General features: G+C 38.2%; 1 protein-coding gene across 2 annotated transcripts in view; it reads right to left on the bottom strand.

Annotated features, from left to right (window-relative positions):
- magi2b (membrane associated guanylate kinase, WW and PDZ domain containing 2b) overlaps window positions 1–26,867 on the bottom strand; it is a 99,444-nt gene that overhangs the window by 37,406 nt on the left and 35,171 nt on the right. For both annotated transcript variants that reach the window (XM_087796733.1, XM_087796734.1), the window contains exons 3-6: window positions 11,797–11,916; window positions 5,361–5,585; window positions 1,594–1,822; window positions 974–1,053 (exon numbers count right to left, since the gene is read on the bottom strand). In XM_087796733.1, coding sequence (XP_087652859.1) covers window positions 974–1,053; window positions 1,594–1,822; window positions 5,361–5,585; window positions 11,797–11,916 — 654 coding nt within the window. The remainder of the gene's footprint in view (window positions 1–973; window positions 1,054–1,593; window positions 1,823–5,360; window positions 5,586–11,796; window positions 11,917–26,867) is intronic.

The following is a 26,867-nucleotide window of genomic DNA, read 5'->3' as shown; positions in this document are numbered from 1 at the left end:
AGTTGTGGCGACAAAATTACTTTTATTTTTACTATGTCAAGTCTGTGGCTCTGTATTTTTAAACTTGCGCGAGTTCACCTGAACGAACAATTTCATGCCTGCAAGTACCTTAATAAATAAATAAATCAATTCAATTAAAAATAGTGTCATGAGATCACCAGCGCATTTGAAAAATCCACCAGTTTAAGGTTATTTCCAAATGTATTTTTAATTAAATTCTAGTGATCTTCGAATATGCTCTGTTGTGCTTTCTGTTTTACAATTGTCAATATTGAATATACCTTATTTTTCTTTTCTTTTAGGCAAAATCAACCTATTTTAAAGTGTCTTGACGCTAATATGAATTATATTGAAAAAGTAAAATGTTTTTGTATATATATATATATATATATATATATATATATATATATATATGAGAACTGGCTTCTCTTGACGTGAATGAGAAGTTGTTCTATGTTGAGTGTCTCTTGAATGTCTGAGCTTTTCATCTTATCCGCATCGACCCATCTGTTGATCTCATGCTCCATGTTTTACTCGCTCATTTACAAGTGGGTCTTTTCTTCAACCTAGACTAATCATTCCATGATTTTCCGACTGATAACTATGGTCTTAGATTCACAGAAGAAGATTTTCATCCTGGCAGCTTCACACTCAGCTGCAAATCTACCTAGTCAGGACAAAAGGCCTGAGAGAAGGCAACCATTTAATCCACAACATTGTTGCGTGACTTGGCAACAAAGTATTACTATAAGATAAAAAATAAGTTTGCAAAATGTTTAAGTCTGTGTTTACCATGTAATCCCTACATTTTGAAAACAGCTCTTTATACATTTAGATCACATACTTTTTAATTAAACTGGCTGTTTTCAAAGAATAAAGAAAATAAAACATAAGTTTTGGCACATGAAAGTCATCAGGAGGTTTGAGAACAGTACAAAAGATACAAGATAAGAAGAGAACCATCAACACTCACCATCTTCCCTGCATTCTTCTGGAGGTTTTGCCTTCTTAGCGAGTCGAGGGTCCAACCACGATGTGGTCTTGGTGTTGTGACTGGTAAAAAAAAACAAAGGGAGCAGAAACTTGTTAGCTGCGGGTTTTTAAAAGCAGTGGAACTAATGATAAAATATGTGAAAAGGTCTTTCACATCCATCTCCAACTCTCACTAAATCCTCATTTACTCTGCAGGGAAGCATTTAAGCTTAAAGTGTTTATTTAAGACTCTCTTTTCTACCATATATATATTTAATCAAGAACTGGATGTTAAATCGTATAAAGGTCTGCACTCAGTCCGAGCAATCATAAGTAGAGTCTGGGTAAATATGTCAGATATTCTATATAGGTGCTTTTAAGACTTCCACAGAGAAATAAATGGAAATGTCAGAAACGTCCTGCTGCACAATGTTAAAGTTAAAAATATTTTTGGGTGCGCGCCAAGGCTTAATGGCGTCTTACTTAGCTCATGAGTGATCGCTCAGCCAAGGTCCCGGAAATAAAACTTGATTTAGATTTTCCGGCTCCTATATGCATTTCGAAGAAAAACTTTTTTTAAAATAAATTCATTTAGGTAACTCCTATGTTCGATTTTCTTACTCGATGAAGTAGACCTCGCCCTTCTCTGTGTACGCCATCTCCCAGTTGTCGGGCAGAGGACCCAGCTCCTCCTCGTCTACATCTGGAACTTTGGCCGGGGACTTGGAGGGGGATTTGGTTGCTTCTTCTTCCTCGGCGGGGGCTTCTGCTGAAGCTGTGGCCTGACAGGAGACTTCAACGGCAACCTCCCCAGAGGCATCAGTGCTCTTATCCTCATGCTCACTAGATTCTGTGGAGCAGAAACACACAGTTGTTACCATTCTTTTTTTTTTCTCCTTCATAGAACGACAGTCTGAGTCTCGTTGGACAAAAACAACACACACACACACACACACACACACGGACATCCTGGATGAACACGACACGCCATGCATGATGAGTCAGAGTCACTGCGGAGTGTCGGACCCCCCCCCCCCCACCCCCCCGGAGAGAGAGAGTCAAGGTCTGAGGACAATGAGCATGAGGAGGAAGCAACATGGAGATGTCAAAAGCAAAAGAAACCAGGCCACACGGAGACTTCGGGGGTCAGAGTCTGAGTCAGAAACACGAGAAAATAATTTCAGCGTCAGGACGAGAACTGGTGGGGAAGTCAGAGGACGAGGAGCGCTGCATGCAGAAGACACGTCAAAAGAAATAACGCTGATGTGTTTTGACGTGTCTCTTCAGAAGTTCAGGGACTTTTCCTCTGATTACAGTGGTTTAAATACAGTTTAATTTCATTTGCAGTCAAAATAGTGGGAGAGTTATCTGGTTTTCTAGCACCTGCAAAGGTAACAGGTCTTAAAAAAAGAAGCGCCACATACTTAATTGTTCCCCCCGGCTGTCGTCCACTAATCCAGGCGACGTGATCTGTCTGCCTCTAAAAAAAACTACGTTCTACAAGTTTTTCTCTGATAATTTATTTATCTTGTTCTCACCGAGTTGATCTAATTTAATCTGGTGTTTCATGACAAGGGCGATCCAAGCCATATACAGTTTTGTTCAAAAGTATTAAATATTGTTCAGAATCAGATCAGATAAGAGGATAAAATAGACAAAAAGCCACTGAAATTACGACCAAATTCTTTGTCATATACCATTAACTTTCTTTTGCACGATTAACTAATAAAAAAAAATATCCGACTTATTCACAGACATCCTTAGTATTTAGTAAAACGTCCTTCTGACGTGAAATCGATCAGGAACTTCGACTCACTTAAGACTTTTAAATCCTCAAACCCACCTGCAAAAAAATGCGTAATCGTAATTGTCTTTTTCATACTTAAGTCTTGTCCTTCGAGGGTCTTTGTGTGTCATAAAAAGTGCAATAAATATGATTTTTATTATTATATTATTATCAAACACAGCTTGACACACGTTTCTTGCAGAGATCTACGGGTGAACCATCTTTCCTAATGGGCAGAGGCTTCAAGTTAAACAGCCGAAGGCTTACCCTCCTCTAGCTTCACAGCAGGGAAGGTTTTCTTTTCTTTATAGGCCTTGTTTGTTTTTTTTCTCCTGACAAAACCTTGATCCATATGCACATAAGAAGAATCAAATTGTGTCTTTTCGCTCCAGAGAACATTATCCCCAAAACCTTTGTGGTTTGTCCACATGGTTTTTGGCAAACAGGAAATGTGCTTTGGTGTCAGCAAGGGGGTGCTCCTGTGACTCCTGGCATGGAGTCCTTTATTTCGCAGTTTGCGCCTTATTGTCTGGGCCATAACCTGAGTACCTCCCTCTGACAAGTACTGTCACAGTTCCTCAGATATCACCAGGGCATTTACCCACCTTTCACTTGAGGTGCAGCAGTAGCAAAAGCATCCTTTTTATCCATTTTACCCAGGCAGCGTATCAACTGTGCCTTCAGCCTTAAACCTGCAGATTATTCTCCCAATTGTGTCTCTAGAAATATTGAATGTCTTTTTATATCCATGTTCTTGCATATGAAGAGAAACTACCTTCTTATCTTGACTTAATTGACCATTTCCTGGGCTGTTGCCAGGACACCATTAACTGCTAAGAAGGATCCAAGTATCATAGACCTTTTAAATCTTCTTAATTGTTAAGCCTTTATCTTTAGAGGGTTCAATTATTTGGTCAGTGAGGAAATCGCAATAAGGATATTTGTTTCTTTCTCTCTTTTTTTTTTTAATGCATTGTTATTGTTGACATTTTGGTAAATTGAGCTAATTTTAGTATTTGTAAGATTTAATTTCATTATAGACAAGATTAAATAAAAAAAAACCTTAGGCACAATTTAGGTTGAATTAAATAAAAAAACAATTGTAACAACGATGTGGCCTGTGCTGGCCATGTCTGGTGGTAGGGTCACTCATATAGACTGTCTTGGTCTACCACCATTGTATTCTTCATCGTAATGGCTGTGGATCTGGTTTCTGACATGGGTGGTCCAACAGTAGTGCTTTCCAGTGTATCATTCAATGTGTGTGCATGTTTGTTATAATATATAATTGTATTGTTTTAGGCCATGTTTACCTTTTAATTATTCCATTCAAAAGCTATTAGATTTTAAGACAATCCTCCACTTGGCAATATCATGCATTTGATGTAGAAACTTTGCTTGGTTGCTGAGTCACAGTATATTTTTAGTCACTAAAACAACACATATTGGAAAATGTAAGTGCCAAAACACTAAAGTTCACACTGACATAAAAAACAATGAATGATGCAGAATAAACTGGTAGTTTTGACAGCAAGTAATTATACAAGGCCCACTCAGTAAGTTTTAAAATAGTGTTTCCAACTCCCCCTTGTGTCAGTAATAGCATAACCGCAATTTTGCCACCGTTCAGCATTTAAATCTTTTCAATTTTCTTTGTAAAACAAGAAAACATATGTAAACATTATGTTCATTAAAATAATCGCTGGAGTGTTCTCCCAAATGATGAGACAGTTAATCATTATAGAAAACTTGAAAATAATAATGAACAATGTCAAAAATGTACTTAATATTGCTTTCAGGCCGAAGAGAACACTTTACACCTTTGTTCTTTTGCTTAAATTTGTCTTTGTAACTTTCTAAACATCATTTTCGTCTTGTATTGCCTACATTCTTTCCAAAGTGCGACCTATGCTTGTCTTCATGGTAGGAACCACGAGTCTTGGAAGACAAAATGTGACAGGCTCCAGCATCACAGGTGATAAATCAAGTTGGAAGTCAAGGGACACCACAGAATTGTCTGCAGAGGTCAAAAGAAAGAGGAAGAGAGGAGCGAGCCACGGTGCTCGGGTGAGTCGATGTATAAATAGAAACAAGGACAAAGGCCAGTGGCAGGATTGCGGAGACAGAAGGACGGACTGAGGAATATATAGGGACAGAAGGACATGGGCTGCAGCCAGAATAAAACTCAGAGCAGTGATGAAAAGTCAGGACATGAAAGCGTCCTTGAGGGTTCTGTGACTGCAGGTTATCCTCGCCCGCCGCCGGCGCCGGCAGAGTCTATTAAAATGCCCGTTATGTCTGGTCTGGGTACCGTTGTGGTCGGACTTCAAGCTGTCCTGGTTATATAGAGTGTGGATATGGAACTGGAATCCAAATTCATCCATGAGGTAAAATTAAATTGATTGTAGCAATTTATATTGCGTCTGGCTTGTTTTGCTCATTAGAACAGCGAGATGAGAAGGGAGAACCCCTGGGAATGCAGCCGAGCCAACAGAATTCATTTCCCCTCCGATATATGATGTTGTAAATTCTCGACATGGCTCTAGTGAGGACGACTGCATTGTCAGTGGAATGGAAACAAGATTCCCCCGTCCTAAGCTACCTGGTGTGATGGCCACCCCGTTGCCGTTGACAACCGGGCTCTCCTCTTCCTCCTCCTCGGGCGGCTCCAGACTGGCGCGCTGCTCCATGTTGCTGACGGACTGGTTCCTCTTCCTCTTGCCCTGGGCGCTGGGCCGGGCTCCGGGTAGCAGGGCCTCACTCACATTCAGAGGAGGGGCTGCTGGGGACGGCTCAGCTGGAGGTTTGGGTGTGCCGTAGAAGTTGTCTGAGGACGATGAACACATGCTCACATCAGAGGGATTGTATGTTCCAAGAGTTTAAAACATGTAGACATAAATCTGCAAGACAAGAGGAGAGAAAATAACCTGGAAAGAAAAGGACTTATTGCGCAACAGGGAGTCCACATCCATTTAACCTTGCATTTCATTTATGCCAACAGACTAAAATAACCATGTCATGTTAATTATCTACTTTATGTTTTAAAGTATGCAAAATATAATTAATTTACTATTTCTAAAAATAAATAAACAAGAAAGTTAAGTATTAGTATAGAAATTTCTAAGAAATATTTTGTTTACTGCTGTTATTAAAGTTATTATTTCTGTGCACTTTAACTAGCATAAACGACAACAATGCTAAGTTAGCGACTACCTCAAAATGTGCTAACGAAGCTATGAAGATAGTTTATTTTTTTATAAGCTGTAAAAAATCCTCTCCAAGTTTTCCAACTTTTATTTTTGACAAAAGTTTTTCTACTTAATGTAAACATTGCTTTAGGCTGGAACTTTTTTTTTTGTATAAAACAAGACCCTCCATGCATAACGTGATTCTTAATGTTAGAGGAATAAGAAAAAAAAAACATTGTTTCCAATATACTTAAAAACAAATTAAGAAATATAAGCGAAGTGTCTTTTAAATTGGGTTGTCTCAAGTAGTTTTTTTTTGTGGGGGTTGTAAAAATAGCTAACAAAAACAGTGTATTGCCTGGTTAGATTACAATTTTATAATTGCAAGCCGTATGTCCACAAACGGAACTTAAACAAACCCTCGTGTTATCCCAGGGTCAAGGTGACCCAAAGGTTTGAGGTATCACTTGTTGTTGGGACCTCTACCTTGACCCTGAAATAACACGGGTTAAGTCATCCAAGGTCATCTTAAGGTGATAAGTATCAGTGGAGGTAAATATACAGGAATCAATCAGTTAAATTTAGATTGTGATTTGTTGTTTTCATAGTGTTTTTCTATTGAATTAGCCGGTGTTTCAGGGGGGATGGCAATAAACCTTCAGACTTCAATAAACAGCACCTTGTTTGGTTTTTGTTTTTTGTTTTGCTTTCAATTAGTCTGTCCGTGTCTTCCTCGCTTTCCTAAAATAGAACCAGCAACAAAACGATAAAAGGACAAGACACTAAGTAGCATCACCACATCTGCAACTTTCTTGTAGAAACCGCACTGGCGAAGGTGAAACACAGAAATAGCTCTGACCCTCCCTCAACCCTTCACACCCACTGCTGCTGAGGAATTTGAAAGCGAAAATGCATGAAGGTCCTTTGGGTAAATCACTTGTATAGCAGTACTAGCAAAGATTCTATCAGTTCTAAATCTACAAGTCAAATTAAACGGACCGTTTAGAAGTCACAGCAGTTCAATCTGAATAAAAAAACAAGAATTTCCAGGATTTGGATGATGACTGAGGATTTAGGAGATGTGTTATTTTATCCTCCCTCAGACAGGAATTAGGATAGACAAAGAGGCATCACAAAACGTGGAATCGGGCAATGGTTCCAAACCTACTGCTGAGCTGGGAGGTGCAATATCACAAAAAGGAGGATCAGCACTAAAGTGTCGACAGAAAAGAGCTGGCTTTCATGCCAGCAGGAGGCAGACGGATATTAGGACGGGTGGTATCATGGCCACCATTCAAGCAATAACGACACCACCACAATGCCGGGCCAGCAGTAACACAACAAACAGACTTCAAGGTAAGTGTAACACACTTTCAATTGAAAAAAATAATTCACATAAAAAAGCCAAAAAACAACTTGAAATATTTTCAAATGAATTGCGTAACCTTGGTCGCTAGAACCGTCTCATCTTTGAAGCATCTTACTCAAGATCTTTACAACAACATTTTTACCACAGATGGTAGGTGTTCATGCGTAATCACAAGCTCCAGCAAATTTCTTGTGGAGGATATGACACATCGCATTGTGGACTTTCCAAGGCCTTTAAGAAGTAGACATGAATCACAATTTAAAAACAGAAACTTGTAGGAACTTGTACTTCATCGCTTTTACTTTCACTGTTTCAAATATAATACATTTATTTCCCTTTTGTGAGGAGTGAGAATCACAGACGTACGGGCCAGATTAAATAATAGATATTTAACCGTCTCCCTTGTCTTGCTGAGTGGATAAAGGCTGAAGCCAATACAGAACACATAAAAAGCCCAAAGTTAAATCATCACTTTATAGCTGATTTCGTAACCCTGACAGTTACCATTCATTGTGCAGGAATTTGATTAGTTTAAATGGTTCTTATTGTTATTCAATTGCATAAGTGCTCATCATATACTCAGCAAGATTTAAGATCTGGCATTGGGAGCACCTGCTATTCTGGACTATTCATCTGAGGTCAACTAATGTGTTGATTTAAGTGCGTCTTAAGTAGATCTTGGACCTTTATTGTACTCAACAGTATTTGTCGGTTTGTACAAAACTGTCTTCTGGAGATGAAATCTCATTTACCATAACCACGTCCTATCTGCTTTGAATGTTCAAGCATCGAGGTTTGTCACTGTGCGTCATCGATCCTGGAAGTTTCCACCACCATGGGACTCATTGTTTAAACAAGGGGAGTGTGATTTCGGCTGGCTGGAGGAGGAGTGAAGCCATTATTACGTCATAATGAACTTCACTCTTGTAACCTCTTGTTCGCCAAGATTTCAGATGGGGGAGAAATTTAATAAAGTAATAACTTTTAAACATCAACATGGTGAGGGACTTACTGCATCTTGAAGAGGAAGACTTCAACATTTGAAACAGGGAAGTGAGTCACATGTCAGGTTTTTACATTAGTTGCCCTTTAAGTTAGAGATCTCAGGAAATAATGTTCCAAAGTCAAGTAGTGTGCAGTTTTGTGTAGTTTTAAGCTCAGTAAAAATTCATATTTCAACTTAGTGGGTGGTAGTAGGAAGCCCAATGATGAGCATCACTAAATAAATGGAAAGGAAACACAGCATTTGGCAACGAAAGGCATATAACAGTAATAAAGAATAATTTGGAAAAGAAAAAGTCATCTTTTTTAGCCAATGAAAACATGAAGATGAAGAGCACAGTATGAGCAAAAACATGAAACATTACAGGGTCTTACGTAAGCAAATGTGTATTTTTTCATAATATAAAATATAGTCTCTAGCTATATAAGCCAATTACGATGATCAAATGCAAAGAATTGCTTAACTAATGAGTTTTTTTGGCTTTTTGAAAATGAAGCTGTATAATTATTAAGTATATCTGAACTAATTTCTAAAGTTTTACAAAGTAGTTGGACTTGTTAACAAATCCTGTTACAAAAATATTGAAATGCTTTTCCTGAGATTTATTTGAAATCCACTTGCAAAGCACCGCATAATATGAACCAATCAGAAGCAAAATAAGGCGGGCCTCTGCGTCTCTTACTATATTATATATACAAACAGTGTGATAGAGTCATTATAACTTAAGTACGTTTTATTTGTAAAGAGCCTTTCACAGACTAGGATCACAAAGCGCTTAACAACATTTTAAAACAACACCGCTGACATTCTGCGATCAAGCTCCCATAGCAAAGCAAAATTGAAAATGAGATCTCATTCTTCTCAAATGTCTTTCCTGAGAAATAAGTTTCACAGTGAGCACTTTCTCTAAAGTCTATTTTCCTGATCTCAACATAAGAGACAAATGAGACATACTGTGACACCCTTGAATATTTCTCAATTTGATCTTAGTTATATCTCAGTGAGAAATACAGTCTCTCACACTATTTGAGTTCTCAGATTCTCTTACGGTTATTTATTTTCAAGTGGATCAGCCAAAAGAAAAAATTAGAGTAGTGCAAGCTCTCAAATGAATCTCATTATGAGCTCAAGAAAGCCTTGGTCAACAAATGTGGGGCCAGAGCAGGCCTGTTTATTATTTTAAAATAAAAGTTAGTTCAACGCCATGGTTTAAATGATTCACATTTGTTTACTAGACATTTGCACTTTACTTGATATTTGCACTATGCTAGTTTTGCACTATTATGACACTTAGTTTATAATTTGTGTTGATGGGAATTCAAGTTCAAATAAAACAAAAACAAAAAAACAAATATGAAGTACAGTGTGGTTATTAATTGATAATAATCAATTTAATCCACTGCAAAAATACTATACCGTTTCAACTTTTCAATATTTAGTATTGTTTTTACAGTCATTTCTAATTACTGAAGATATTTCATTTTGAAATTGCATTCTTTATTTGTTCTCGTATTTCTCAAATAAAGCCTGGACCAGGTGTGTTGCACAGTGCTCACTGTGGGACTATCATTCTCATATATTGTACAAGTATGGAGTGTCATCGCTCAGATGATAAGCGTGTTAAGAGAGGTTGTGGGTTTGATCCCAGCTCCGAATAATTTAGAGAAATTGATAATTAAATCCTAATATTGTAGCTAGGATGTGTTTAATTAATTGTGAAAGATGACTAGTTTATGATATAAATCAATAATTATTCCAAGTTAATATTGAATGGATGCGATACTGGCCTGATGACAGTATGTCTGATGATGCAGTACTACAAGAGACCGCTCAGGGAGATGATGTGTTTGCTCAGAGACAGAGAAAAAAAATTAGAGGGAACATTGCCCCCCCGCCCTTTCACCCATAAATAAAGAATACATCATCAAAAAGGCAGATAAAACTAGAGTTTCACTTTGCAACACTTCGGGTCACTTTCTGGCAAAGGCTGCGACTTACATTTCGCAGAGAAGCTACAGTTTAAATAATGTAACATTAGTCTCCCAAAGCGACGAAAGGTTGACACAGAATAGAGGAGATTTAACGGATTGAAAAAGATATACACAAATCAAATGCCCAAAGCGTTCTCATGTGACTTTTCTGACACCATGTCTGAGCCTTGGACAACAAAGTACTGACCCGTACTTTAGGGAGCAAAAGAATATCGCATTACAAAGCATCAGTGCTGTGCAGCACAACATCACCTCCACTTCTGTCCATCTCCAGAGGAATCAATGAGAATGATTTTATGTCCTTTTGTTATATAAATACAGCACATTGTGGTTCCACTGAGATTTCTTCAATGATCTCTCTACTGTCATTTCAAGAATTGTACGCTCACAGCGCTCAAATAAAAATAAGCTTGAGCCTCAGTGGTTCAACAGGTAGAGAACCAATGAAACTGTTTTATATTTACATTGTGTCTGAAAACATGGCAAATTAACAATATTAAGAAATTGTTTTAATATAGTCACTTAGTAGTAGTTCTTACTGGAGCTGGTTGAGCGAGCAAAAGTGCTTAATGAAACTTTTTGAAATGTCACATAATCCAAATGATGCTACATCAGAATCTAAATTAGCCCATTTCTCGCCAATTGTGGAATGTTCATTGAGAGACGTCAAATGAGTTTTTTATACAAACAAAAAACAACAGACAATCCCACGTGACCAATTACACTAAATGGCAGAGATAAAAGACAATATAATAATAAAAGCTTACCATCAGAGACTGCTGATGTCTACTAGAATTATTGTTACAATTTATTTATTTTTAAATACTCTCTCCAGGACATTTATCAAGTGAACATGAGATTCATGAGATTCTTTCCATTAAGTCAACAATCGCAGTAAAAATATTGAAGTTATGTTATGTGACCCACACGAGCTCTAAATACAGTATATATAGTATGATCAAGATCAAATGTATTACTAATTCAAAGTACACCAAAATACAGTTGTTTTTTTTTATAGTTGATGATAATATCAGTTGTAAACAAATTTACAACAAAATTAATTTGGAAGATTTAATAGATTTAGGATTGAAAAAAGCAGTTCAATATTCGTGCTTCAAAGAAGGTCTTAAGAGGAAGATTTAATAAGAGTAAGAGTAGCATTTTATAAGAAGCAAAATAGGCCTTCAAATTCAATAATTAAAAATACAGAATACATGCTTTTATTTTGATGCTATAAAATTTTTAGCAATTCTTGTTTGGCCAACAGTTTGGATTGTGTTTAAAATATTCATTATTCACTTTTTGGTTTTGGTTAAAATTACACTTTTAGTTTCAAACACAGTGACAGAAAAATACCTGAAAAAAATGTCTGAGCTCCTTAATCAATCATACATTTTCACCATTAATAGAAAGAAATAATATTTGGATGCATAAGGTGTCAAAGGAAATCATACATTGAAAATAAAGTGAAAGCAGAAAACTCTTACCTTCATAAGTTCCACTCTCTAGCAATGCTCCACTTTGCTCCAATTCCATAAAGCGCTCCACACTCACGAAGTTGTAGTCCACCCCGGGCACCTCCCCTTCCTTCGGCTGCCGGGTCGTACCTGAAGAGAGCCAGAGATGGAGAGGTCACGAGAGCCAAACACTCCAGATGAAAAGGCAGGAAGAGCCAGCAAAGGGGCAAAGAAGTGTACAAGAGGAAACGGAATAGAAGAGGCTGAGCGAGGAGTCATCGCTCGTAATTGCCAAAAAGCATTCACACAGTCGTGTGACTGTGACGGTGACAGATTGAAGGAGAGGAAAGGAGGAAGAAGACTCTCAGTGCAAACAGCTTCTACGTTGAAGTCCACAGTCATTTCCAGCTATCAGTGCTTGTGGGATCATTGTATAGTGGAAACAGAAGGAATCTAGAGGAAGTAAATTACCATGCAGCAATTAAAACCTTCAGACTTAAACACCCTGGAGATCTCTATTGGTGCAACGGCTGTGTGAGTCGGGAGTTTGGATTTTAATGAGGCGCCGCATTTGTTCCACTGCCAACTGGACTTTTCAGCTGAGGCCCAGCCATGTCCGCTGCTGCCGATTCCTGCTTTCCATTGATCCGGCTTGAAACCAATTATTGGCCAAGGAACGAGGAGGGGATTCAGTTTTCTCATAATTCAGGCACATACATTCAAGGGGCCAGGATAGATTGATCTGCACGTTCGGGGCCAGAAGTTCAGCTGGTATTTCTATACATTTCTGAAATGTCAGCTAGTTGTGCAGTTCATGTGTGTAGGCAGGTAAAGTAAAACAAAAAAACAACTAAAACCATGGAACTTAAATGCTATTGATTCATTAAATAATTTATCTCGAGCCAAACTGTCAATATATGTGGAAGGTGTGTTAGTACTTTAACCAAAACTGAGCTAAACCAACTCGTAACCAACCGTTATAGTTTGAAAAGTCTAATTTCCAGTGTTTCTCCAACGTTCTCACGATAACGATAAAATGAATGCCAAGAGGTTTGCGTTTGTATCATTTTTAAGATCCAATTCTATCTACGAGAGTTTCGTATCACACACGTTGTTGACCTCCAGCTGAGAGCAGAAGGCAATAATAAGAGAAGCTCTTAAATCAAAGCTTATATGTTCAAAGGCAAAAGCATGAAGTCTCCTTATTTATACTCTCCCTGCAGAGTGCATCGTATTATACGAGCCAAACACATACCCTGAGATCTTGGTGCGACTAGCTAAAGACATAAACATGTAGACTCTTGATTTAAATAGTGTTAAGTTATGCTTGAACATTATTTAATGTTTAGCAGCATTTCGATGGGAAATCTGGTGATTACGTTGGCACTACAATTACACAAAACATCACACGTTAATCTTTTCTATTGCTACATTAAATGTATTTGTATTGTCTAAAACATTGATACTCTGAAAAGTATCAATACTCAAACAGCAGTCAGACAACATTAGTAAAGCTTCCTTTCATCATCATCTTACCGTATTAAATAGAATTCTGTTGAATACCAATAAAGATGTTAACTTTGTTATTTGCTATGACCGAACTGTCCGAGCTAGCCGTGTTAAGCTAGCTCTTCCATGACTGTAGGTTGTTATTAGCCATTAGCTGATGCTAGCAGACTTTAGCTTGCTAACATGATTCAAAGCTGTTTTCTTGAATTCAAACTTCTTACCTTGTTAAAATAGTTTCAAATTATATTTGGGTTTTTTAATCTTGTATTAATTTAAATTATGATCATTATTTTTACGATAATTTAACTCATTGATGATACATTCATGCTTCTTTTTTTTGTGTGTGTATGTGAAAAAAAAAAAGATTATTAAGCCTGTGTCTTACTTTTACATATGAAGTGTTGAAAATGGTTTGGAGTATCAAATATTTATTTATATTAATATTACAATTTCAGTACAGAGATAACTTTTGCAGGTTTTAAAGACACTTTGCAAATAGTGAAAAATCACGGTTCATCTTGTGTTAACTTGTCAAATATGGTAACAATTCTATATTTCAACTAGAATCTTTTTGCCATCTTTCGTTCTTTATGTTACGTAATTCAAAAGTTTTCCTTCTTTATCGCATGTTTGGATTTTTATTTTCCTTCCAAACTTCTCACCATATCTTGTATTGAGTGAGGTGACCCATTACTTTGATAGTTGACTGAAAATATTATTTTGAGTTATTTGAAAGCTCCAGATTAGACTATAAAGATGATTTTAGATAATGTAATAAAAACTGCTCAAGGAAAAAAAATCTCCTTCACCACCTTTAAGTTCAATGTACACATATTCATGTAGTCGTCATGGCAACATAGGCAACTTTTTCTGACCCAACTGGGGAATATTTTAGTATTTAATTTCTTCAGCAGAACAAGATATATTTTTAGAGCTTGTCAACACACATTAAGTACACTTGCGCAAGCATTCACAAGTGATAATATCTCAATCTCAAAATGTCTATTGAACAAATGTCACCACGCTTGATCTAACACTTCTCAACTTTCAGCAGCGACTTCACTTTGTCTCCGACTAGCTCTGTTCCCGACTCTATCACTGTCGCGTGCATAGGTGTGAGTGCAGTCTATGTTTGGCAACATGTGTGCTTGTAAGTCTAAAAGCTGGTGATGTGCCCACTGTGCCAGCAGTAATCCCATCATCGAGCTGATCACAACTCAGCAGGACACCGGAGATCCTAAGCACCACAGGTGGAAGCGTGTGGACCAAAAGCTCTCACACATACTCACCCAGAGGAGTCTCTTTCCACATGAATTGTGTTACCATTTCTGACACCAGGTGGTGGAAAAACCATGTGCAGAACATTAGAAACCATTGTTTAATTGTTTAATAAACGTTTAACTATTGCCCGTGCTTTTAGAAATAATAAATATGCCGCTGTATTGTTATAAAAAATAATTTTAAACTTCAGTCATTTTAAGAAAAACACATGTCGTGTGATTTTTCTTTCCTTTTATTGCAAAAAAAATATTATTTGAGAAGTTAAAGATGAAATGTTCACTATATAACAGATCAAATTTGTTTTCATGGTTTCATTCCGAACAATCATAACTCATTAGCTCAGCTTTCCAATACTTTTACCAGGCAACGTTGTCTGGACGACCCGCCTGGAGAGTCAATGACTACCAAACCGCTTTACAACAGTTAGTCAGAGAAAGTGTACACAGGAAACAGATCATTTATAAGATTGCGTTACACTCTTCTGACACTGGGGGAGCCACAGACACTGCATTACATCCTACAGATTGGGGCTTTAAGGGTATTTTAAATGTTGTTGGGAATAGGGATTTTTCTTGTTGTTTGGTTCAAATCCACCTTGAGTAAAATTTCTTGTGTGGTTTCCTCCAGGCACTCCAGTTGTACCTCACAAGCCAAACATAAACCTATGTGAATTGATCATTCCAACCTGTCCATGAGTGTGTGTGTGAATGGCTGTTCGCCTACATGTGTGTCCCAGGACAAGCTGGCGACCTTGCTCTTGCACCAAATTAGCCGGGACGTGAACCAGCTCATTAGAACTGATAAGTGGTCATTAAAGGATGGAAGGATGTTTATTTGACCTTTAGACTTTCATTGTACTTCAGCGCTTGTTTAATTGCTGACAACCATAATGTCTGTCTCTTATCTTACCTTTATCTTACCTTAATCTAATGCCGTGCTAGTGCTAATGAAGGATAATGCTGGCCCTACGCCCAAAAGTGTCTTTGCATTGCAAACAGTCAACATCTGAAAGGTGTCACTGAGCACAACATAGATTTATGGCTCAAGATTTAAACCTGTTCCCGGATACCATCTGAATCCACAAACTGTTTGCGGTATGTGTCACTCTTTGAAAGGCTCCCTTGTTTCCCTGTTTATGGTGTGTGTTGTGCAAGTGAGTTCTGGAAGTCAACATCATTCCACTGAGCAAATCTCTGTGATATTTCAATTATTTAAAGAGGTATTAAATGATCGTGATCTAATAAATATAGAGCATCAATGAATGACACCAATATGGTAGTTTATATGCCTCTTGATTGAGTGGATTTCTAGCTTTATACTACACCTTTTTCCAAATGTTTCACCTACAATACAACTACAAATCCATCTTCATCCAGCATGTTTATAAAAAGTCCAAACATTTTTTTTATTTAGGGTTTATTCTATCGATTTTGTTTTCTCCGAAACAATGCATCAGGTTTAGTTTCCTCTACTGTTAGCGACATCTTCATTTATCTTTCCCGGCGAACTGTCATCTCATAAGAAATGCGTATCCTGAAAGGCACATTACATCATACACATTGTGTCACATTACAGGCAAGTCACGGCCGGCCGACTTCCTCCGAGCGCCAGTATTGATCTCCAAGATCAGAATGAAATTATTCTGCTGCCCACAACAGAGTGGACAGAGCCTTCTGGAATACTGATGGCCTCGGTCTCACAGACATCTTGGATCTGAGCTAGAAATATTGAGCGTCTAATGTGGCTTGGAGATGAGCCGATAAGAAAACTTTCCCCGTGTCTTCCACACATTTGTTCAGACGGCCATCTCGCACACCAGCTGTCTCACACTCTCACATAAGCGTATTGTAGTTCCGCTTTGTCTGCGGCGAGTCGATACATTTAGCAAAGCATATTTTCTAAATGAGCGAAGCCCCCGGTTAAATCCATCCTCTCTGCTTTCTGCTGCCGTTTGTTACATTTCTTTATCAATCATTCCCCTAATCCTTATTGTGAGTCCTTGTATAGCCCTGTGAGTTAAAGAAGGAGGGGTGAGGAGACGCGGTGACAGACGTTTAGCTAATGTATGCTGGCAGGAAGGTGGTGTTGAGGTCATTTTTGCAGCCTCACACATTCTGTGTTTGCATCTTCTCCTCTTGAATCACTGCTTCAGAATTTCAGTTATCTTGCCACAGTCGAAAAGCATTTAATGAAAATGTATTCTTTACTAAAACATGCATTTATTTGCTCATTTTGTTTATTTATTTATTATTAAAATGTATTCTTTACTAAAACATGGATTTATTTGCTCATTTTGTTTATTTTCAAAAGCTAAGATAAGCTTTTTCTTTTTTTTTATAACAAAAAGTGGTTTAAAGTGGGCGTCCAGTCTAAAGTTCACAGCATGGACGAAGATCTCATTTGCTTCTAACCATAAATGCAAAAACAAGAAGTGACATTTTTCTGATATAGTCCAGTTTTTCTTAGTGCTCCTGCCAGAGTGAGTGGGTGTAAGGAAGTTATAGCTGTAGTAAAAATGGCATCATACACTTCTTACAAGTGTTTTAAACTAGGGAGATTAAATCTAATTGTTGAAAAATTACAATTTATTTTCATTATGAAAATATATATATATATGTATATGCAGATTTTCTAACAAAGAATCCATCCATTTTCCATAGTTCAAGAGTCACTTATTTTGAACTTGATTAAAAGATCTCCTACCTGATGGTATTTTTTAACGTTGCTCAATAGAAAAAATCTGATCGCCTCCAAAAAAAGGAATGAATTCATGTCATTCATCCAGATCTTATATGATGGAGGAGAAACTTTATCTGCCACAAAATGAATCTTTCAGCAACAGTCAAATCAAAGGCCAGAGCCTGCTGGAATGATTTAGGAATATTTTAAGTATCTTTGGAACAACCCATGATGATCAAAGATCCATCTGGTATACGATTAAAATAGATAAGCACCATTACCTAGTTTACATTGGTCACATAAAGAGACCCATTTAGAAATATCCTATTTAACCTGTTGTATGAGTCATTTGTAAGCAAACATTTTGGGCGTACTTTCATTTTTAACCTAGTATAAACTCACTATTTTGTGACTCCATTTAACTTTCATATTTTTTTTACAGTTTTCAAATCATCAAATAGCTTCCTTCCTCAGCAAGTTGACTTACAGCACCAATTATTCCAACAACAATAGTCCTTTAAGTGCACTTTAACCATGTTGTGAATAATGCATTTTGACTTACCAACTTACAACAACCACAACACTTTCTAATTAAACGACAATTACGCATTTGTTAAGATGCTTACAAACTGGGGAGGCTACAAATGTGATGTTAATGTTGTTGTTATAAAGCTACATTTTCTCAGTTTGATCTCTGGTTAAACTGTATAAACGTAGAGGTTGCACTTCCCTCCCGTCTCCGACACGTCACATTATCGAACGAGAAAACTAGCTTTCAACTGACTAACGGTACAGTTTGGCAATTTTAAACACAGATTGATCTTTATTCTAACAACTCCGTCATCAAATATATTAACTGGTGAACGCAGGGGAGCAGAGGTAAAGCAGTCCATGGTTTCAAGGGGTGATTAACTTCCAGATAGTGCCGACAACCGTTTAATCCTGGACCAAATTAACTGGTTGATCGGCTTGTCCTGCTATTTACCATGCAGTGTGAAAGGGGGAACGCTTATTGAGCATCACATCTAAAAGGTCCACATCAGTAATACTTCACCCCACATATCTACCAAAGCCTCACTTAAGGATAACCCCATCAAACCTTAAACTGCACCTCCTGATTGGACCGGTGGAACCAATAACAGTAAAAGCCAAACACTATTCCACAGATGGCGATCATGGTATCATAATAAGCCTTGGAGCATTTTTAAAACTGCATATGAATGACTCTTCTGGGTTCTAATAAATGAGCAAAGCAGAAACTTCACAGGTGCTGATATTTTTAGAGGCACAGACTGCTCTGACAGGATGCAGGGATGATTCCCCGGAGCCCGGAGCGCCAACGTTGTTTACTATTGATCGAACGCCGTGCTATTGCTAATAAAGGATAACGCTGGCCGTACGCCCAAAAAGTGCCTCTGCATTGCAAAGTGCCAACATCTGAAAGGTGACACTGTGCACAACAGAGATTTATGGCTCACGACTTAAACCTGTAATGGCGTAGAAGAGCTCCGGGGCTGGCACTTTAGCTGGCACAGACATCCTCCACCTCAACTGGCGGGGAGGAGCGAAAGAAAGAGTTATTACTCAAAACAAGGAAAATCCATTTCGAACCGAGGCTGAAACAGCTGATATACTGAAATAACTCTGCTTGTTTCAGACGACGGGAGGACGGAGAAAAGGCCTTTCGATAAATTATAGAGTTGCAGTGGAAGATTTGTTCGCTGCTCATCTTCAGATGTGTGCATGTGTGCGTTTGTACACATGAGATATGTTGGTATAATTAGATAGGGAGTCACCAGGAGGCAGAGCAGCAGCTAAAAATAAACCTCTGATGGAATGATAATGATATTAAAGGAAGGGGGGAGATGGTTCGATGATTAATGGTTTACACTGTGTGCTTTGATAGTTGCATATCCCTGTGAGGGTCATCGATGCATAATACAGCAGTTGAGATGGAACTGCAAACCTGTATGGAACACATCACACATTATCGTCTGTTCTTCTGGTTCGTCTGAAACACAAGGTCATAGAAAAATCTTAAAGCTGTGAAGTCCAAATATTGGAACTGTATTAGGAGGGTTTAATATCAGGTATAGGAGGGTTAGGTGAAGAAGTCAAGGTACCTGTCTCAGGGTTGGCCCAACCCTCACCCTCTAAATATATTGTCTTATACATCAATGTCAGTCGTTCTGAGTTCATGAACTATAGAAGATTATGGCAGCAGGTAACATCACACACATATATCAGTTTACAAAGCGCTTGAACATGGAGTCGTTCATTTTTAACAAATTGGAAACATCCATATATTTGTGCGCACCAATCCACCAGTAGACCTTGTAGGGATATGATAATATCACTTTCTATAATTGATCATCTAGATTTAACACACATTTCAAATAATCACGTGATTAACTGATAATCTTCCATATTTAATTGATATTAAATAACCATTGCCTCTCTTTAGAATCCACTTGCTCAGCTATTTGTCAGGTCAGGTCAGGTTGACACTCACACTGAGAGATACAAAACAATCTGTAGATGATGCCAGCAAGTCTGGTTCCAACAAGGACAAGGACAGACATCTGCGTAAGTCAATTGATAAAACAGGTTCTCTCTAAAAGACATCCACTGCGGTAAAATTCCACAACCAACAGGTGAGACAGCCATCTCAGAAGACAAGTGTTTAGAGCATCTGACCAATCATACATGCACAAATGACTAAAGCCGTTTACCTGAATATTCATACTATAAAAGATCCGCCATTTCATTAGAACTTTGCGCTTGGCATTTGAAGACGTCTCTGCGAGATCTCCGTTTTGCCAAGGCCCATGATCATATAAGTTGTTCTCAGACTTTTGCATATTTCACTAAACGAGCATTTTTCTCTTAAACTAATTCCTGTCTGTGTCCTTCTTTACCACCACCACATATCGAGACTGGGGAAGGGTCAGTTCATCGGGACAAAACCCTAACTACTTGGTGCCGTGACCCGGATTTCCAACAAGATATGACAGCATTTTAGGAATGAGAACCATGGTCTGAGATCTGGAGGAATCAATCTTTGCCACTGGTTATAAAGCTTTCAAAGAAAAAGGGAGGTCAATCGAAATTCCAAAAGGTGACCGTCGGATGGCTGGCTCAAAATCCATGTGTAATGTTATTGTGGTGACATACAAAGATGCCAGCGTATCTGAGATAAGATAAGATAAGAGATTACAGGGTCAAAAATTAGTAAAACTATAATTTTGGTAAAGGAGAACAAACACAAAGAAAGACAACATCAAAATGAGACTCCTACCTCCTGTTTGGAGTGATTGAGTTTGACACCCCTGCTCTAGGGCTTAAAATAACTACAAAAGTACAGAGACAAGACATACTCTTACATTTAACGCTCTTCATGAAAGCAGCATAAAATGAACTGAATAAATAAGCTCCAATGATTGAGATATTGTATCAGCTCAGATTGAATCCTGAAGGTGGGTCACATCACGAAGTGCCTTGCTGTCACCACCAGAAGAGAAAAAGGGCCTGTTTCTATAGTTTCCCACTTGATCGCGAATAAATTGCAACATCTCGCGCCAATTAAAGAAGGTCATTGAATCGAGACATTTGACTGACCTATTCCACATCTCGCGCAGTTGCTCACTTTAACAATCGTCACAATTTAAAAGAAGTGATAGACGAGGTCTATCTTGGTCATCGACATTAAAGTGGTGTCTTAAAGCAAAGTTGGAGGAACAAAAATAACATGCATCTTCACCACAGCCACATTTAATATTATTTACTTTAGTAATTTGATTTAAGGTCAAGTATTCTACACTGTGAAAAATGGTACTTAAGAAACTGTTTCTTGTTTAATTACTGCTTTGTGAAAACCTTTTTTTTTTGCTAACAGACAAAATTAACACATAGTTTTTCTTCGTTTTTTCCCATGTTGGACAAATTCTTCATTTTCTTTACAATGTAGCTTCTGGATCCATCAGTTAGCGAACAGTTAAGTGTTTGCAAGATAGATGCTCTTTCAAATACAAAAAAGTGAAGGCTGTAAAATGTGGTGGCTCAGCGTTTAAATGAATTAATCAGATTTGTATTGGTTTAGTCACAGTGTTTTCCCTCATGAAAAAAAAAAGATTTTCTTTCACAGATGACGGCTCAAAATCTTTCTTTGCTCATTCCAGCTTACCTGTCAAATACTGACAAGATGATTTCTATATGAAGAAAAGAAAGAAAGGGGAAGAGCTCCCTATAGAATTATTAGAAGATGTGGAATATTTCAAAGAATTATATAATGACGAAGAAGGAGGGAGCACAATGTCTTGTCTTAATCTGAACTCAATCATTTCTAACAATGGACTATAAAAATGAATCTTCTTTGACGTAGCCCTTTACCCATCGCAATCATTGAAGGAATGTGGTGATAATGACTGTGTAGATCCACTGAAGGAAAAAGGAAAACATGAATTATAGCACTAAACTGGTCAGTGCTGCTGCTTCCCATTATCACGGCGAGAGTCGTCTCATTAGTTCGCCGGTATTTTCAGTTGATAACTAGTTTTGACAGCCGAATGTGCTGCGGTGAAGTCGTGCGAATGGAATCCGCACTTTAAAAGCCTGCAAAAGAGAAATCTCGGAGAGAATATGACAATGAGGAACTTAAAATTGTAACCTTCAATAACAAGCTTTAAGGAATTCCGACACCCTTTGTCTCGTACGACTGTTTGTTGTGTTCACATCCCATAACAACCTGTCAGTTTTAAAATGCTGTTGATGTTTCAATTGTAGAAATTATTTTTGCCTTAGTGTGTTGGTTCCTTTCCGCTTTATTGTCACCATGTTTTGTTTCTTCGATCATGTTTTCGGTCCCATTTCTAACACCTATTTATTCACTACAGTCTAGTCAGAAACACTACAGTAATACAGCAGGAAGAGCTGTTATGAGCGTAAGAAGCTGCTCCAAAAATTGTTGCTGTTCATCTACTGCCCAATTCCATTTTGGAGTTCCAATCATCCATTCCTTCCAATTTACCTCTCCGCTGTTTAATCCATTTATTCCTCCGTCGCTCCTCTCTCTCTCTACACATTACTGACTCTCCTCTTTATAATCGCCTTCCTCTCCATCAACCTGGCTTCTTTTGTCTCCCCTTCAAGCTTTGTCTCTCACTCTCTTCCCCTTCTCTTTCAACCTCCCCCCAAATCTCCCGCCCGCCTGGCAGCTGTGAAGTGTGACAGCGGGTCAACACACACAGGCACGCACACACCAACTATTTACACTACAAAGCCAGAGCTACAGATGCAAAAACGTGGTAACACTCCCGACAGCAGTGTCTGCTACCACGACAACACGTCAGCCTCGCCATGGTAACAGGCTGCACCAAAATAATGCTTGGTCCAGAAATGACGGCGGAGGATTTTTTCCATGAGCAGCCTCCGAGCTCCGACAGGTTCCAAAACACTGCTGGTCTGTGCTTCACAGTTCATCAATCAATTACCGCTACAGTTTCAACCACGCTGAGCTCTCACTCGCCCACCGCGGAGTGATTACGGAGAGGGTTTTAAGAAGATGGGCTTTTAAAGAGACGTCGCACTAGTGCACACGTTGACTTTTTTCTCTGGGTCTATATTCGTTGTGGAGACTGGATTGAAGTAAGAGTTGGAGAAAATGAAAGTTGAACAAAGTATGTTTTTGCCGTGAGGGGCGATGAGACAGAACCGCTACCTTTACCGCCGAATTAATCGATGCTATTGTTTTGTTCGGTTTTCGATCTCAGAGTCGGAGAGAGAGAGCAAAGAAAGGTCAAGTTGTTTCTCATTTACATTCTGTAATGCCTACAAGAGGATGACATCTTGACTGGCCTCCTGCTCATGATGAATTTGTGTAGGAATTTAATTTTTTATACACAGATGTGAAACCATGTTTTAAGAAATAGATGGGTCAAATATCCCCTATGGCACAAACCCAAGGACCCCGGGGGCCAAGTCTGGCCTGCCAAGTCATTTAATGTGGCCCGAAGGAGTAGTTGGTGGAAAATCAAAAATAGATACGGCGAAGCTAGTGTTTATGTCGTGACCTATTAGGTATAATAATCTAAGGTAAACAACCAAGATTATTGATATCAACAAAATCTCCAACAATTTCAGATTTTTTTCTTAATTTATCTCTAATTTAAACTAATGCTGGAAGGACAAACATAGATATGATAAAGATACATTGGGTCTCCAAGAATTAAAAGACAATAAAACACTTCCGGTTATAGACCATTTAGTAAATACACATATTGTGAGACGCTGTTTTCTTTAAGATTTTGGCCCCTTGTATGGTTTAAGTTTGACACTCTTGGTTGAGCGGACTCGACCAAACTTTACTAGTAAAGTTATCAAATGCAAGTGTTGCTTTTTCTCTATATGTCTACAATAAGATACCGTTTATGCTTACCAGTGTCTAAGTGTGTCTGATGGTAAAAACTACAGAGACAAACAGTTACAATAGGTTTCTTCCATAGGTTGTCTGGAGCTCAGGTATAGTGATATTTAGAATAGAGCAAAGCAACTTTCCTTCTGTATAGACCAGGTGTGTGAAACTCAAGTCAATTTATGTGGCCTGCAGAATGGTTGGCACAAAATCGAAGTACATTCATGTTCATGTTGATATCCTGACATTTAAAGATGCCAGTGTTTAAAATCGGATTAGGAGCGGATATTATTAATGTCAACAATTGTCCAGAGACACTGGAGGAGAAGAAAATGAATTTAATGGGAATTCAATACTATTAAAGAGTTTGGTATATATGCATTTGTTCGGCCATTGATCAAGAGAGCTAAAAGATTTTGTGTCTTTGTCTGTACTACTGGTATAGAGAGAATCTTAAGTGTCTGAAAAGAACACACTTAGGATGTTTTCCCCATAAAGATACACCTAAACAAGTCACCAGTACCTGGTATATTGCTTTTAAATATGTGTACAAATCTGAGACTCATTCTCATCTTCTCCATTCATTCTAACATATATTCATAAAAATCTGTTGTGTTCATGTGGGATTAAATAATGACAGTGGTACATGCACATGTTAATACGTTTTTGTTTTAAAATACTATAATTTTTTTTCTATTAATTGGTAAATTTGGACCCACACCATCTGTGAAAGCAGCCAGACACCTCTTTTTGGCTGAGAAGTTCTACAAGTAAGCTCCACCGCCTGATCCTCCCCAAGGCGTCAAAAACCAGCGTAGTGTGAAAGACGGTCCGGTAGAAAAACACACTCGCCACAGAGGTACGTCAAATATAAAGCAAACATCGGAGTAAAAATGTTCCTGTCAACACAAACCAGAAAATCCAAATCCACAATCCTCCCGTGAGACTTCACTCACGATGACTTTCGGTTTGTGGATCCACATCGGAGGAGGGGGCTCGTCTGGTGTCAGCAGATGATTCAACTGGAGACCGAAGCAGCTAGACTAGCTCACACGGGGAACTCTCGCTTCCAGAAGGTGCCGCTGACGGTTTTTGATGTTGGACTCTTTGCACATATTTGTTTGCCAATCTGTCTCGTAGCCGCATAGGTAAATGATATGAACCAAAGAGCACCCACTTGTAGTTTCTCTGCGTTTGGAAAAAGATGAGGGGGAGGATCACAAGATTAACAGTTATTTTATTCTGCTATATATCAGAACAGATTGTGGTACCAATAGTTAAAATTTGTAACAATTAAGGCGCCGCTTCTGTTTGTCTTGTTCTGTTTTACTATTGGTTTTATTGTGTGTTATCTTATTTCTTTTATTCTGTACTTCCACCACAAAATACTTTGTTGTATCTACAACACTGGCAACAATAAAAGTTTCAGATTCTTCAGAGGAAAAAGAAAATACATTTATAGGTGCTCTTAAAAGATGTTGATGAAAGGAAGATAAAAGATGATTGAGAATTATTGTTTCTATTGAAACGCAAAGTTACAATGTTTACATTTTAGAAAACAAATAGACTCAACTTAAACCCTGACATACCAAAACAGGAAGTAAAGAAGGTAAAGAATGAATAAGTATTAAATCCAACAACTTAAACAGCTCTAGCAGATCAAATCTAGCATTCATGATACAATTAGTTATTAGCGCAACATGTCATATCCAAGTCAGATTTTGTTTTAATGGGTTGCATTAAAGTTGCCACTTGAAACCAGTGACACAGTAAGATGTGAGGCCTGGTTGCAGTGGCAAGTTGCACGGATGAAAAAGACCAAATTACAGTATGAATGCAAATGTGTTAAAATATAGCTACCGTATTTTCCGGACTATAAGTCGCAGTTTGGCCGGGGGTGCAACTTATACTGTGGAGCGACTTATGTGTGAAATTATTAACACATTATTACCGGTATATCATTTCACATGTTATTTTCACATAAACCGCAAGAGGGCGCTCTAGGCCTGTGTTGATAATTTCGACGTAGAAGAGGAAGCGCCGCATCTTCTACCTCCAGAGATACGAAGTTGTTTAAAAGTGATACCGATGATGAAGATTTCATTGGATTTTAGTCATTTGGTGTTACACGGATGGTTTGGTAAACTTCTTAGCATGTTATTTATGCTATAGTTATCTGAATAACTCTCAATATGTTATGTTAACACAACAGGCACGTTCTCAGTTGTGTCATGTAACGTAAGCATACCGTACAATTATTCAGCCTGTTGTTGCCTCTATTCTATTTTTATTTTAAAATTGCCTTTCAAGATGACATGTTTGTTCTTGGTGATGGATTTTATCAAATAAATTTCCCCCAAAAATGCGACTTGTACTCCAGTGCGACTTATATATGTTTTTTCCTTCTTTATTATGCATTTTATGGCTGGTGCGACTTGTACTCCGGAGCGACTTATAGTCCGGGAAATACGGTAATCATTCCTTTATTCAAGTGTTTTCTGCTGTTTGTTCACATTTGTCTGGTGACATGTCGTCCTGGGATCTATCTGTAAAGCTTGCGAGGCAAAAAAGACTTTAATGGAGATTCCAGGATACGTCTATAGTAGGGACAAGAAACCTTACACTTTGGTGTTGTTACAGTAGGAGTGAATATTGAAGGATCAGTCACTTTTTTAAGGAGCATTTTATTAAAGCATTTTCTTCTTCGTTCCTACCCAGCGATGACGCAAACAAGATCCAGAAATCTGTAGACACCTGCTGCTTATTGCTATCAATGATATTTGAAATTCCTAAAAATGCATCAAACTCAAGAGATTAACAACAATATTGGGTATAAAATCCACAAAATCCTCTGCATGGTCCTCATCGCTCATGAGTCTTTAAATGAAAGTTGACTCAAGAAGAATGACTTCATTACTTCTGGAGTTTCTCCCATGGAGTTTTCTGTCAGGCTGTGAGTTGCAGACACGTTTGTTGCTCAGTGGGTCATTGTTGGACGTTATTGGAGCGGGAGTGACATTGAGAAATCGCTGCTGTACAGAGGTGTCTCCTGTCGTGATGCAGATCGGCCCTGAGATGCTGTAAAGCACCTTTATTAGTCTGTGGCGCTGACAGCTGCGGGAGGACGGGGGTCGTAGGGAGACACACATATACAAACACACACACAGATCAATACTGGACACACACATTTACCTACTCACACATGCACAGGTGGACGTACCCA

This window comes from Callionymus lyra, chromosome 8 (assembly GCF_982586985.1).
Source record: "Callionymus lyra chromosome 8, fCalLyr1.hap1.1, whole genome shotgun sequence".
Lineage (NCBI taxonomy): Eukaryota > Metazoa > Chordata > Actinopteri > Syngnathiformes > Callionymidae > Callionymus > Callionymus lyra.
Note: the sequence above shows the minus strand (reverse complement) of the source record. Positions and strands in the feature narration are given on the sequence as shown.